General features: G+C 37.2%; 1 protein-coding gene and 1 non-coding gene across 2 annotated transcripts; both read left to right on the top strand.

Annotated features, from left to right (window-relative positions):
* The first annotated feature begins 437 nt into the window (after window positions 1-437).
* trnaq-cug lies at window positions 438-510 on the top strand. The gene has a single exon. It is a non-coding gene; the product is annotated as a tRNA-Gln (tRNA).
* A 5,437-nt stretch (window positions 511-5,947) lies between these two features.
* On the top strand, window positions 5,948-16,141 carry LOC109077894 (synaptophysin-like). Its single transcript, XM_042762171.1, has 7 exons — window positions 5,948-6,058; window positions 7,238-7,303; window positions 8,963-9,087; window positions 11,853-12,051; window positions 12,982-13,173; window positions 13,291-13,609; window positions 13,976-16,141. The coding sequence occupies exons 1-6, from the start codon at window positions 6,041-6,043 to the stop codon at window positions 13,573-13,575; spliced, it is 885 nt and encodes a 294-aa protein (XP_042618105.1). The 5' UTR covers window positions 5,948-6,040; the 3' UTR covers window positions 13,576-13,609; window positions 13,976-16,141.
* The last annotated feature ends 3 nt before the right edge of the window (window positions 16,142-16,144 follow it).

The raw sequence follows: 16,144 nt of genomic DNA on the forward strand, positions 1-16,144 counted from the left end.
TTTACTGATCACAATACCCATATAGGAGAGCCAAAGCAACAGTGATCTTCTCAGAAGGAGAACACTGTGTCCTATCCATGGGTCTCATAAAGTAAAAATGAAAAATTACTGAACATTTTCTAAAAATAAATTACCACAGATTGCAACTGTGAACTTGTCTGTCATACCACATCTCTATGTTATCTCCAGCATTTGCTCCCTTTCCCAACAACTTTATTTCATTAGTTTAAATATGCAGAACATTATTAATATAACCACTTCACATGGAATATTCTATTAACTAAAGATTTATATGTGGGATTGAATGAGAGTTTTATGAAATTCTGAATGATGTTTGTAAACAAATATAAAGATGAAATGTTTCCACACTTTGCACGCTGTCATTTTTATAATATCTGAGAATTGTGGCCATTTTAAATTCGATACTAAGCTATGAAGGCCCAGTGGCCTAATGGAGAAGGCATCAACCTCTGGAGCTGGGGATTATGGGTTCAAGTCCCACCTGGGTCACTTTATACGCTATATGTGTTTATTAAATATGTGCCCAAATTGTTTGAGGAAAAATAATTGCCAGATGTTTCTCTGACCTCAAAAAATTATAGAAGGCACATTTATGTGCAGGCTGTTTATGGTTAGCATTCATAACCTACAGCAGGGATGGGTAACTTTGGTCGTGGAGTGCCACTGTCCTGCAGAGTTTAGCTCCAACCCTATAATCAAATACACCTGTCTGTAGCTTTCTAGTGATCTTGAAGACACTGATTAACTTGTTCAGGTGTGTTTGATTAGGGCTAGGGAGCTAAACTCTTCAGGACAGTGGCCCTCCAGGACCAAAGATGCCCATCACTGACCTACAATTTACATTTTTTCTGTTAAATATAAGCTGTGCTGATGCATTGTATTGTTACTTCTACACTGATTTGAGACAACTTCAGACCACTTTGCAAGCCACAGGCTTGAATTATAGTGGTGCACTGTGGGGGAGGACACTTTAAGCCCAACTGGCCTTCGAGCGCAACTGTCCCACCCCTTCTTCCAGACATCTGGATCTATAAAAAATGTTCTGCATCATTACTTCTTTATCAAAATTAAGCATTTCTCAGTCTCATTTACAATAGTGAGGCTATATTGAAGCACATCGGTTTTGCAATGAGACTCATAACATACATAGAGAACCTTTATTTAGGGTTTTTATTAGCAATCAGTAAAACACAGCTGCAGTGCTTTGGGCTTCAAAAGGAGGAAGTAGGGAGTGAGGAAATGATGCTCACTCTGGAAGCCATGATCTTTACTTTTGTGCTTATGTCACTTTCTAAGACTCTAAAGAGAAAATTTCACAGTTATGTATCACACCAAAAACAATTTGCTCTAGATATTACATACATATACTGTAATTGTGTGCGTGTGTGTATATACACACACACACACACACATATATACACATGTGGTCAAAATTGTTGGTACCCATGGTAAATATGATCAAAGAAGGCTGGTGAAAATAAATCTGCATTTTTAATTATTTTGATCTTTTATTTTAGAAATTCACATACACCTAACCTTTCACTGGAGAATAAGAATTAAAATGGTGGGGAAATATCATTACGAAATATTTTTTTTTCTCTAATACACATTGGACACAATTAACGGTACCCTTTTATTCAATACTTCTTGAAACCTCCATTTGCCAATGTTTATTTTTTGAAACTTCTTTTGTAGTGCCTGATGAGGTTAGAGAACACCTGACAAGAGATCAAAGACGATTCCTTTATCCAGAATCTCTCCAGACCCTTCAGATTCCCAGCTCCATGATGGTAATTCTCCTCTTCAGTTCACCCAACTCATTTTCTATAGGCTTCAAGTCAGGAAAGCTGGGTTTTGTGCCCAGTGACCCACGTTTGTGTTGTTTTTAAGGTTTGTTTTTGGATTATTGTCTGGTTGAAAGATTCAAACACAGCCCATTATAAGATTTCTAACAGTGTCAGTCACTTTTTGATTTTTATCTGTTGGAATTTGATAGAATCAAAGATGCCAGGTATCTAAACAAGATGTCCAGGACCTCCGGCAAAAATATAGGCCCACAACATCAAAAATACCAGTGGCGGATTGTGGTTTTTAAAATAGCATTCTTGGGTCTGGCATATCGCATCTTCCTCTTCATAATAAGGTCAGGCGAGTTTGCTGGCCAATTAAGAACAGGGATACCATGGTCCTTAAACCAGGTACTGGTAGCTTTGGCACTGTGTGCAGGTGCCAAGTCCTGTTGGAAAATGAAATTCTGCAACTCCATAAAGTTGGTCAGCAGCAGGAAGCATGAAGTGCTCTAAAAACTTCCTGGTATACGGCTGCGTTGACCTTGGACCTCAGAAAAACACAGTGGACCATCACCAGCAGATGACATGGCACCCCAAACCATGACTGACTGTGGAAACTTTACACTGGACCTCAAGCAATGTGGATTGTGTGCCTTTCCTCTCTTCCTCCAGACTCTGGGACCCTGTTTTCCAAAGGAAATGCAAAATTTACTTTCATCAGAGAACATAACTTTGGACCACTCAGCAGCAGTCCAGTCATTTTTGTCTTTAGCCCATTCTGAAGCTGTCTGTTGTTCAAGAGTGGCTTGACACAAGGAATGCGACAGCTGAAACCCATGTCTTGCATACGTCTGTGCGCAGTGATTCTTGAAGCACTGACTCCAGCAGCAGTCCACTCTTTGTGAATCTCCCCCACATTTTTGAATGGGTTTTGTTTCACAATCTTCTCTAGGGTGCGGTTATATCCCTATTGCTTGTACACTTTTTTTTCTACCACATCTTTTCCTTCCCTTCGCCTCTCTATTAATGTGCTTGGACACAGAGCTCTGTGAACAGCCAGCCCCTTTTGTAATGACCTTTTGTGTCTTGCCCTCCTTGTGCAAGGTGTCAGTGGTCATCTTTTGGACAACTGTCAAGTCAGCAGTCTTCCCCATGATTGTGTAGCCTACGGAACTAGACTGAGAGACCATTTAAAGGCCTTTGCAGGTGTTTTGAGTTAATTAGCTGATTAGAGCGTGGCACCAGGTGTCTTCAATATTAAACCTTTTCACAATATTCTAATTTTCTGAGATACTGAATTTGGGATTTTCCTTAGTTGTCCGTTATAATCATCAAAATTAAAGGAAATAAACATTTGAAATATATCAGTCTGTTTGTAATAAATGAATGTAATATACAAGATTCACTTTTTGAATGGAATTAGTGAAATCAACTTTTTGATGATATTCTAATTATATGACCAGCACCTGTAATTGTAATGGTCTGGGATCCCTGCCTATTATTATTATTATTTGCTTAACCACTTTAAAATGGCTTTTTGGTTGCTTTTAGTCAGAAAACGTAAAGAAAACGACACACATACAACAATATAATATAATTTCACTGACCTGTCCTATCACTTGAAGCAAACATCCATCCCTTCTTAAAAGTCTGTGTTAAAAGAGAGCTGTCTGTTGTGCAATTTAATTAAGCCGACTGCTGTAGCCTATATCCAGCTTAGACGTGTTTTCCCTTTTTCAAATGTGTATATATACTGTTTGAATGACAGCTTGGCAAATCTGTTGGCGATCAAACATTCAATATCGCTGCTCATCATAATACTTGGTAGCCTACATTATCAGCGCAGCGCGAGACGTTCAAACCTCAAACTAATATCACGTAATTTACGTCTCTATGATGATTGGTTTGGTTGATATACCAGAAGGGAGGCTAGCCGCCTCTACGAGGTTTCTTTTCTCAACACTCTATGCTGATTGGCTACAACGGAGGCAGGAGCGCTCAGCTCTCCCCCGGCCTCCCCCTCCTCTTCTATAACATTAGCGGTTGTAATTAAGTTACATCAGCGAATTCGGCACATTCGCGATAGAAATGCAGCGCTTTCCAACCTCAATAACATTTTATGGTATTACAACTGGGAAATTACAAACAAAAAATCCACATTCTGAGACATGAACTGAAATTTATTGTGAATTTTATTAACATTAAATAGTCCTCCTCCCATTTTCACCTCAAAATTTTGGGGAGACTTTGCCTCTCCTGACGAGCCGCCACTGAAAAATACAGCAGTATATTTCATTGTACACATGGGGTACTTTTTATCCCTGTGTTCACCAAACCATAGAAATCAGTCCCATTTGAAGTTCCAGTCGTGTCTGACAACCGAATATGCTGGGGACTGTTTTTGGATGAGAGCACTGAAACACTCCCAAACAACATGTGGTGTAGGTGCTGTCTGATATATATTTTTTAAGGTTTTCTGACACCGAGACACAACTATTTTCTGCAATTCTCCAGCTGTGGTCCTTGGAGAGTCTTAAACCACTCAAACTCTCTGTCTCACCGCACATTAGGACGATATAGACACACGTCCTTTTCAAGGCAGATTTGTAACATTTTCTGTTGATTGGAAATTATTAATTATTCCCATGATGGCGGAAATGGGAATTTTCACTGCTCTAGCTCTTTTCTTAAAGCCACTTTCTAACTTGTGAAACTCAGTTATCTTTTGCTGCACATCAGAAATATATTTTTTGTTTCTTGTTTTTCATTGTGATGGATGATTCAGGGAATTTGGCCTTTGTTTTCCCTCCTATTTATATTCCTGTGAAACAGGAAGCCATGGCTGGATAATTTCATGTTCATAATCACCCTGGTATGCTCAAAATTGTAAATATGAATGGGAATATACTTCACAGTTATTTTACTAATTTCTCACAGAATTTCTAGGGGTACCAATAATTGTGTCCAACGTGTATTTGAGAAAAACATTTTTTTCATAATGAGATTTTCCCCCATTTTCAGTTGCTTTAGTTCAGTGAAAGGTAAGATATTTGTGATTTTTTTTTTTAAATAAAAGATCAAAAGGATTAATAACGCAGGTTTACCAACATTTCTGACCACGTATATACACTGTATGTGGGTGTTATTTAAATAATAATATTATTCCATATAAAACATAACATAAAATTTAATATATAAAATATATTATGGATATTAAAAAATCTCCAAAACTTTCACAACTGTATCCATAATATATGACATGCTCTTGAGGATCAACCATTTTAATACTTTTAGCTGAGATGTATGATGAAATATTTTCGTGTTTTAGGGGTGTTTATTTTTTTCCATTTCTAAAAATAGTGTATGAGTCATCTTCAACTCTGTATGGTTCACACAAAGAGAACATTCTATTCACAGCTTCCTTAGTCTGTGAAATATCTTAATCAATATAGTATGGGTTCATTGTGAATTTTTTATTTTTTTGAAAAGATATAGTTGAAGATATTAAGTATATACTAAGTACTTAGGCCTACAGCTTGCCATCTTCTTTAGTCCACACTGTAAAAAAAAGTCTGTAGTTTTTACAAAATAATTTTGGCAGCTGTGGTTGCCAGAATACTTTTGTAAAAAATACAGAAAAACTGTAAACACAATTACGGCCAAAAACTGTAAATTTTACAGTGAAATCCTTAGTTAGCAACTGTCGCTCCAGAAACAGTCCTACATCATCTCATGTAGAAGTTATTCATAACTGTGATGTTTTTGTTCTCGTTTAAGACTCTCATGAATAGTTATTATTTCCCAAATGGCATATTAGCGTTCCATCGAACCACTGCAAAATGAAACGATCTAATTCAATCTCAGCACTTAACGTTAATGGATTTTTGTGTGATCAATCACATTCATAATTTACGGCCTCTGCAGCGCGAGCAGACTGCCATCGAAACAACAACTCATTAGAAGGGGAAATATCATATTTGAGAGCATCACTGAAGATAGAGCTAGAAGAAGCACGTAAATTATGACAGGTTAATGATCTCATTGCTCTCTTGCGATCAGCGTCGGTCGATTCATCCGCTCTGGGCGCAACAAAAAAACGCCTTCTCGAAGCGCGTGACGCAACTGAAGCTGTTCTGTCGATTTTCCCTCCCTCCGTGGGCTGTTCCGCCTCCATCGCTCGCCTCCCACCGATTATAGCTGTTTCTCCTATCTACGAGCAGGCGACTAACATGGATATTGTAAATCAGGTAGGGCATTTGGGTACAAAATGATTTTAGTATATTTTTGCCATGTTTATTATCTACATGTTTTTCGTTTGTCTTTCTGTCAGGCATTCAGATAAAGATGCGCTTACAAATGGTGGTGGAAAATTCTTATAGGGAGAGGTGCCCTGCTGATGCTGTCCGTCTGTTCACTGATGCAGTATTTCAAGGGGCTTTCTTTCGTGACTTCCTACATTTTTGTTTTTATAGTATAGTATAGTATTTAAAATAGATCTGATGAAGGGCTAGATTTGTTAGACGTATAGACGTATTCGTAGAGGGTTGTGATACATGCAATTATACATTTACTAAATGCACATTTATTGGTATGATATCAAATTATATTTTGCAATTTAACATTTTGTACAGTGCAAAAGCGTAACATCAATCCAAAGCGAATGCACTAGGCCCTTTATCACATGCAGATGCGCAGATTGCAGTGAATGATTAAATTGCGTAAAGAGGAGCTCTAAATCGTTGTATTGATCGATTTATTTATTTGCATGGTGTTTAAAGGAGGACCATCCTCACGGGCAAACAATGCTGTCGTGTGAAACCGCACCTTCCTACGTCATTCATGTCCGAATAAAATCGGTATCAAATACTACAGGTCTGATGAGCAAATATTTCCCAATATCATAATAATGCCGTCATGAAAAAAAGCTGTCACATTTAAGCGCAACATTTAATATGTTTGCCCTCTATTAAGGGCCTTGCAATTTTCCAACTTGCTAGAATCATTTTCGCCATCATTTTCTTTTTTTCTGTTAGATTTTGGCGTTGAAAATGGTTTGAGAAATCTCTGTCTTGAGCTCGGGTATGGCGGTGACGCGCGCGCAGGCAGTCTGGCCGTGGCTCAAGGTCCTCGCGACTCACCTTCCCTTTTTTTTCTTTATCCTGATGCTGCTTTGATACAGGTTTTTGTACTGTTTTTCGACGATGCTTTACATTAGCGGGCTAGCAGCAGATGCTATGCGTAGGTTTCACTATCAATTCAAAATAAATAGCGAAGAGGCCTGTTTGTGTTATGATTCATCGTGGTGAAGGCACATCATCCACAGCGTCTATCTATCTATCTATCTATCTATCTATCTATCTATCTATCTATCTATCTATCTATCTATCTATCTGCCTAACGTCTTTTAGTTTTTGTTCTTTTGACAGTTGGTTGCCGGTGGACAGTTCAGGGTGCTGAAAGTCCCATTGGGCTTCATCAAAGTCTTAGAATGGGTAAGTTTTTATATATATATATATATATATATATATATAATATATATATATATATATATATATATATATGTATATGTATATGTATATGTGTGTGTGTGTGTGTGTGTGTATGTGTGTGCGTGCTATATAAGATGGTGTGTTAAGTTAATTAGTTTTAGTCCATATATGATTTTCAGCCATTAATTTACTTAGACCTGGATCTAGATGCCACCCGCCCGACGTTTTCCGCTCTTTATTTGCATAAAATTGAGTATTTCTCACGCTCTCAATGCTTTCTGTCCCCGAAGGAATGAGTTGAGAACGCCCACTCTGCGCGACTCTGCGCCAGGGTAAACGCATCGTATACACACCGTGAACGCACCGTTACCTAGATGCACGTGGGAGAACACGCACAATTGCAGAGTATTAGTGCCCTCTATTGGACACACAGTGCTTCTTCACTTTGTACATAGTGGAAAATGGCATCAAATAACAGGCTACTAGTAAAATGCTGAACAAGGGCACATTTGTATCCTGTCTGCACTATTCTAATTATACAAACAAAGCACTTATAATTCTTCAAATTGCTTTCTGTGTATAATAAGCTCACTTAATAAACTTATTTATTTAATAAACTTACGTTTGATACATTTGCTCAGTTTAATTGATTCACTGAATCACAAAACTCAGTTTAGTTTATTTGATAGACAGATCAGTCTTTTCTGGGCTTGGTAATGTGAGCTGATCTAATTTTGTTTGATTTTATCAGATTTGATTTGTTTGGTCTGTCTTGGATGGTGTTTTTTTTTTTTTTTTTTTTTTTTTTTTTTGGTCTGTTGTAGCTTGTGTGGCCTGACTAATTATTTAATAGTCTCGCTTGGACCTTGTCTGGTCTGGTGGTTAGGCTATGCGATTTGTTTTTTCAAATACAGTTTGTTTAGGCCTTTTTGTTTGTTTGTACAATAACTGCATTAGTACGTCTTGTTATGGTTCCTCAGTCTTTGGTTTGTCAGTCTTTGTTGAGATGTTTTTGTTCTCTTTGCCTCATTTGATTTGTTAGGTTTGCCTGTGTTTAGGATGGTTTACTGTGGCTTGATGTGTGTCTATTGTTTTGGTCTCCTGTGATGTTTCCTGGGTTCATAACACAGCCCAGCTCAGCGATATGACAGATGGCAGAGTATCTCAGTGAAATTTAATAGCTTCATTCACCATTCAGTCTTTCACCAGCCATCAGTCTATAAGTAATCTCTATGACTCTAAATCCTGAAAGGAAAAATAATGTGGTTATGTCCATGTCAGGATGTTGGCGTCACATGGTGTAAGATGCTTTCATTTGGTTTATTTAGTCTGTATTTTAATTGCATTCATACACACCTCCTACAGTGAATAATTTTAATATTGAAAATATTTAATATTTTCACCAATCTTCAAAAATTTGTGAATGTGAGTGTTCAGATGAAAATGTATAGAAAGCATTATATTTTAATTCAGTATTTTCTCCAGTCACTAAAATATATGAAACACTTGTTAACCTTCGTGTAGCTCAAATAGAAAAGCATGGTTCAAGCAATGGGAAGTTCATGGGCTTGATTCCTAAATGCAGGAACTGATAAAATGTATAACTTGAATGCTTTTGAACGTCTGCCAAATGCATAAAAATAAACTTTTTTTTTTCTCCAGGTGTTTGCCATCTTTGCATTTTCCACCTGTGGGAGCTACTCCGGCTCCTTCAGGATGAGCGTGGAGTGCAGAAACAGATCAGACAGTGACCTGAAAATAGATGTGGATTTTGAGTATCCCTTCAGGTAGCACTGTCTTTTTAGACCTGTGTGGACATATCAAAGTTGTACTTGTTCATCAGTATGCATTTACTTTTTCAAGAACAGCTTTTAATGCAGTAGGGTAGAATGGGGGGAAAGCCCCCCCCACACACACACACACACACACTGTTTTTCCCAAAATAACCAGTAGGTAAAGTCAAGATAAATTTTTGTTGTAACTATAGACTACGTTGACAAGAGTGATGTAGAAGTATTCACCATGAAGCTTACACTGGTGATGTACCTGAGAGAAAACAGATTTCACAGTAAGTGATCTAATTTTCAGCAGTAAGAAAAAAAGTTTTAAAGCTTGTTGTTTTGTAGAACATCACAGTTACAGTGGGTATAGAAAAGAATCACCCCCTTAAAAATAATTTTAAAAAAAATTGCTTTGCAGCCTGAAATGAAGATGGACACTGTTTATTTTATCACAGTTGTTTTAGTCTGTTGGGATATGTCTCTGCTAACTTTGTACATCCAGACTTTGCAATATTTGCCCACTCTTCTTTGCAGAACTGCTCAAGTTCAGTTAAATTTGATGGAGACTGTTTGTGGACTGCCGTTTTCAAGTCATTCCACAGATTTTCAATAGGGTTTAAGTCTGGGCTCTGACTACAGTAGGTCATGCAAAGACATTCACCTTTTTCTCCTTCAACCACTGTGTGGTCAGTTTTGCTGTGTGTTTTGGGTCATTGTCATGTTGGAAGGTAAACCTTCTTCCCATGGACAAGCAGCTAATTTTCCTCAAGAATTTGATGATATTATGCCACATCCATTTTTCCATCTATCCTGACAAGTGCTCCAGTTCCTGCTGCAGAGGAACACTCCCATAACAGGATATGACCACCTCCATGCTTTACGGTAGCAATGCTGTTATTTGAATGGTGAGCTATATTGGATTTCCACCAGACATATCGTTTGGTGTTGAGGCCAAATAATTCACCTTTAATAACACCTTTTTCCATGTGGCCTCAGAATTTTCAAGCCGCGTTTTGGCAAAGCTCAGTCATGACTGCATGTGCCCTTTCTTGAGGAGTGTTTTTTTTCTTGCAACTCTCCCATACAAGCCACATTTGAGGAGAATTTGTGATATTGTTGTCACATGCACACAATGACCACTCTTTGTCATCAATTCCTGCAGCTGCGTCAGAGTTGTTGTATGCCTCTTGGTCGCCTCTCTGAGCAGTTTCCTCCTGACTCTTTCATCCAGTTTGGAGCCACATCCTGATCCAGGGAGGGTCATACAAAATACCTTCCACTTCTTAATAACAGACTTCACTGTGCTTCTAGGCATTGATAAAGTCTTTTTTTGTATCCATCTCCTGACTTGGGCCTGTCTACAACTTTATCCTGGAGATCTTTTGACAGTGCCTTAGCACCCATAGTTGATTCTTTGGTTCAGTTGCACTACCAAGGACTCAAATGCTCCAGGAGAGCTCTTTTAATGCTGAGCTATTTAAAATGACCACAGCTCATCACAGGTGAGGTGAAGTCAAATGTCTTTGTTTGCCATTGAGAAGGTGATTAGCTACTGTACACCTGTCATTTTTAGGAGGGGGGATCCTTTTTCCAACTCAGTGATTCTGTTTTTTTTATTTTATTATTTTTTTTCTGACATGTTGTTGTTATATCTTTCAATTGGAAGATAAGTTGCACTGAGTAAATACAGCTGGATAAAACAAAAACTCTGTCTGCCTTCAGTTAAGGCAAATGTGATTATTTTAAAGGGTGGTGATTCTTTTCTATAACCACTGTATATATGATATGAGAATAGTAAGGCCTGTAACAAAAACTCTGTCTGTATTGAGTTTGTGGTTATGTGATTAATAATTATATTTTCAGAATTATTATTTTTTTTAAACCTAGTCTATGGGGTAAAATGCCTGCAGGGGACATGGCTTAGTTGCTGTAGTTACTCTGTTCTGAACATCAGATCCTTCATATGTATTTTAACTAGGTGTTTGAATAAACTTAACAATTTTCTTAAATTAGCATCAGGTAGCTAGTTAGCTAGCCAGTTATCATCAGCTAACAATATTTTTCAAATAGGCTATTATAATTTTGTTATTCATAATTATTGATTATATTCTTTTTTAATGTTATGCCCAAACTGCATGTACTCTGATTTTGCTGTAAATATAATAAACAAATTGCTATGTCAGACTGGGGGCATTTTACCCCACCTGTGGGGCAAAATGCTCCCTTGGTTACAAATTAAATTTTTATTAAAAATCTAATAACATGAAAACTCTGGACATTTTTCATACATGGTTTTTAATTTATGTCAAATTTCACTAAAACTATGATAACTATTCTGGACACATTTAACTTTTGTTAAGGGGGGGTGTTTTCCCCCAATCTACTGTACCCTACAAACCCTCTGGTGTTTTACTTGGCAGGGTTTTCAAATGATCAAATGCCAAAGCCCCCCCACTCTATTTTTATTATTATTATTATTATTAAAATATATAGTATTTTTCTCGGAAACCCGTTTTGAAACCTGTTTTATTAAATTCTAGTACTTCTGTGCAATTGTTTGTGATCCCAGGTACCCTAACCCTAACCCTAACCCTAAATATGTAATTTCTCCTTTTCCTTTTGGTTCATAATCCAAGCTCAGCTGTTTCTCTAGCCCACTGAGATGTGGTATAATCACTCTAAATCAGGTTAAGTTATAAATGTGCTGAGATGTTCAACGTTGAAGGTATTATGGTTCTCTCAGTAACCCTGTTCCCCTGTATCTCCTCCAGGCTTCATCAAGTGTATTTTGATGCCCCCACCTGCAAGAATGGCCAAAGTGACCGTTTCTTCCTGATTGGGGATTACTCATCCTCAGCAGAGTTCTTTGTTACCATAGGCGTTTTTGCATTCCTGTATTCCATGGCAGCTCTCAGCATCTATATCTTTGCCTTTGAGAAGTACCGTGAGAACAATAAAGGACCACTGATTGTGAGTTTTCTTCAATGATACATGAGCACTAAGGTAGCAGTTTGTTAAAAGGCTTGGTTCACCCAAAAATTAAAAATCTGCTATTATTTACTCACCTTATACCACCATAGTCTTTGTATAATTAGAAATGGCCAAATTGTCCCCCCAAATATTTGAAGTTTTTGCACTCTGTTTATTTAGAATAAAAGGGTTTAAAAATGATATTTTTAGGCTGGTCTGCCTCAGTGATCTAACAGAGCTCGCCACTGTCAAAATGATTGAGATGGCCAATCAAATCAAAGTAAGCAGTCTTACCTGTTCACAGAAGAAGAGCTTGAATTCTAGAGCGAAGCATCGGTTTTAACGTTGAAAGAGAGCAAGATTAAGATGGAAGTAGTAAAACATTTAATTTTGAACAAATGTTTTACAACAGGAATGTTAAACAACCAACGGTAATATCTAGCGACCCAAACTATTGAATTGTTTATTTTTATTTTTACAAACATGGCAGTTTTGAATTGAAGATATATCATTTACACGATTTATGATATTCCTAACTGAATGTGATGAGACAAGAAATGCATTTTTGACATATTAAGGCATACAAATAAGAGTGAATGTGTATTTTAAAATATTATCAAAATGATTGCTTCCATACTATAATTAGACTTAGCATTTCCTTCACTTTTCTGTTCTATTGTAAAAATCTTCAAGACGTGGTTATGGCCTTGATATGGACCTTTTTTTTATTATCTCGGATCGTATTGGCCCCTGGTCATTATGAACTAATAATAAAAATAATTAGCATGTGTTTTTTTTTTTTAATGGAATGAGGGTGAGTAAATAAAGATAGAATTTTGGTTATTATTGACATACTGTAGCAGCTCAGTGTTTCATACAACACAAGCCTATATATTTTCATATAATTCTAAATAAATAATATCATTGCAGGATTTTGGTGTGACGTGTGTATTCACCTTCATGTGGCTGGTGAGCTCAGCAGCATGGGCGAAGGGTTTGTCTGATGTCAAGACAGCTACAGACCCAAAGGAGGTTCAAGAGCTTATCCCCGCTTGTGACCAGGAAGGCAACCACTGCCGTGAAGTTTACGACCCCGTCATGTCTGGTCTTAATACTTCTGTGGTGAGTCAATTCTACTTGGCCGTACAGGAAATTCTCTTATCTCTATGCAGTTCTTCTAATATCTCTGGAGATTAGAACAAACCTTTACAAAGAATTAACTTTTTTTTTTTCCTCCAGGTCTTTGGCTTCCTCAACATGATTTTGTGGACGGGTAACCTGTGGTTTGTATTCAAGGAGACTGGGATCATCGCACCATTTATGCGTCAACAGCCTGCCCAGGAGAAGCAACCCGCCCCAGATTCCTACGCCCAGGGGGGTTATGAGCAGCGGGACCCATACGCCGGCTCCCAGGGTGGCTACCAGCCCGATTACAGCCAGCAAGGCTACAATCAGGGTGGAGACTACAGTCAGGGCGGATATGAGCAGCAGGGGGCACCCACCTCCTTTTCCAACCAGATGTGAGTGAAGAAATATCTGAGGAAGCAGGAGATGGCAGGTGAGTGGAGATGTGATGCTTTGATATTGATGATTTAGTACTGGCCGATATTAGATATTTAATCGTGCCTGACCCCATTTTTTTGCTTTTGGCTCACCTAAAGTTAATCTTTAAAAACACAACTAATTTGTTTAATTGTTAAATTAAAATTTTGATGTTTTAAATTTAAATACTCCAGTTTTTTATACTGTATATAATAATGTTGTGATGTCTAAAATCACTTGTAGCATTTTAAACATTTGATTTTAGATTTTACTATTTAATTTCCTATTTATTTACACAAAATAGTATATCATTTATCCGTTATTGACCAGGATTTTAATATCAGCATCATCTCAAATGGTGTGTCTCTCTGTCTCCCCACAGAAAGAAGTTGATCGTGTGACTCTAGCAGTGTGGTGCCTGAACCCTACCCACAACCCCACACCTCTCCCAGTTTGTGCGTCTGTGCTTACGTCTGTGAAAGATAAGAGGGGTGGGAGGGAGGGAAAGGGACAGGGTCTAATCTCAAATCACATATAGATGGGAGGGGGATAGAGAGGAGGGATTTTAATGTGCTGTTTATTATTGTGACGTATACAAAAAAAGTTTGACCAAATTTCAAAACACTTGAATACTGTACCAAAACATGAAAAAGAATATGGATCCTATTGCTATATGAATTTTGAATTAATGATGTTGACAATAGTAATGCTAAACTTGAGAGAATGTATTTGTCTGTGCTGTATAGATATCATTATAAATTAATATATACATATATATATAAAATATAAATATCTCCTAAAGATATCAATGAGATTATTCCACTGTAGTCTAATCAAATTTAGAGACCCTAAATAAATATAATAATAATAATAATAATAATAATAATAATGTGAAAAAATTCACAAAGCCCCACATAATTTGTTCCTTGGAATTGTTTACCTCTGGTTGGTCGAGGTTTGGTAGAGTTTGTTCCATTTCTATGTTGACCTCTTTTATTTGGTATTTTGTTGGTTTTTATTTCTTCATGGGTGGGATGGAGTTGGTGGGGGGGCGTCCAGGGCTACATTGGGCAGAATCATTCCCAAACTCATGGAGGGACCACATTATTTCAACCAGCAAGCAAAACGGTCAAGTGTATCTTAAAGCATTTCACATTTCCTGACTGAAAATGTTGACTTTGTTTAGTTCTCTCTCTCAAATCTTTGTCTTTTAAAAAGCACATGCGTTCTCAGTGCAGAAATAGCATGGTTGTTCATGACGCAATGCCTCTGAGTTCTGTGTTGATGTAGTGCTGTTTAAGTTAGAGGATACTAAAAATAGATTCATGAATATATATATATATATATATATATATATATATATATATATATATGGACTGGGGTCCTGTGTGTGGAGATGTCAGTAATGTAGATATACGTGCCAGTTTCAAATGCATCAATATTTTCCTTTTTCCCTCTCTCAAAAGCATATACAATATTACAGGATTTAAGCCTGTGATATCGAGGTATATTTTCAGATGTAAATATAATATATATATATATAAAGTACCTGCACATTCTTTAACGGATATCATGAACTGCTGTAATGTGAACTTTCCATGATTTGCATCAAAACAACACCCAAAAGCCGGTTTAGATTACTTTTCTGCTTGATCAATCATTCAAAATGCAGGTGATCAGAAATATCTGGTGTATATGATAGCTTGACCTCTCGGCCGGAATCAATGGGGTCATTTAAATGAGCTATGAAATTCATATTTATCATTTGAACCGTGTTTATGGCAGGTAACTGATGCAATAAAGTCTTTAAAGTTATTGTTTTGTATAGTATTCAAACAGTATTTATTAAAGTCTAGCACTTTCAGATGCAAGGATGCTGAGTAAACATCTTATTAATCTAGTAAATGCACCAGATTAGTTTTTGCCCTGAGTTGATCATTATTTCATTTAGGGCTGATGCAGCAGATGTTGTTAAGATGAGATCCTTTATATTATTGCATGATCAGATGCTCATAATGCAAGCTTACCCAGACTTATAACTATCTATTTAATATTTTTCAGACTGTTTAATTTGCCTGCGACTTTGAGGAAAACCAGGTTTTGCTTTTGGGTAGAAGGCCGTTGGCCTGCTAAATGTATTAGCGTGTCTCTCCCTCCCTCCCCTCCCTCCCTCATTCTCTCTCTCTTTCTCTCTCTTTCTCTTCCATTCTCTGCTCTGGCCCACTCTTCTCCTCCTCCAAATGAATATGCTACTCAACTTCTCCGTTGTTAGTGGTGTTTGATATGTCTTGTGAAACTCTCGATGCCTTTGGGTTGTGCTGTATTTAATGTGTATGATATATTCTTAGCGTTTATGAAGATATTGATGAAAATGGTTATGACCATGCTGAAAACTCAATCACCAAAATTATCCAGAAATTCTGTTGTATTGTTCTATGGAATCCATGAAGGAAAAATTCAATAAAGAATAAATTATCCTGTTGAAAGAAAGTTTTTAGTTGTTGTTGTTGCTTCTATGATTCAATAATTACAATTAAATAGAATGTTTTCT

The sequence above is a fragment of the Cyprinus carpio genome, chromosome A8, assembly GCF_018340385.1.
Source record: "Cyprinus carpio isolate SPL01 chromosome A8, ASM1834038v1, whole genome shotgun sequence".
Lineage (NCBI taxonomy): Eukaryota > Metazoa > Chordata > Actinopteri > Cypriniformes > Cyprinidae > Cyprinus > Cyprinus carpio.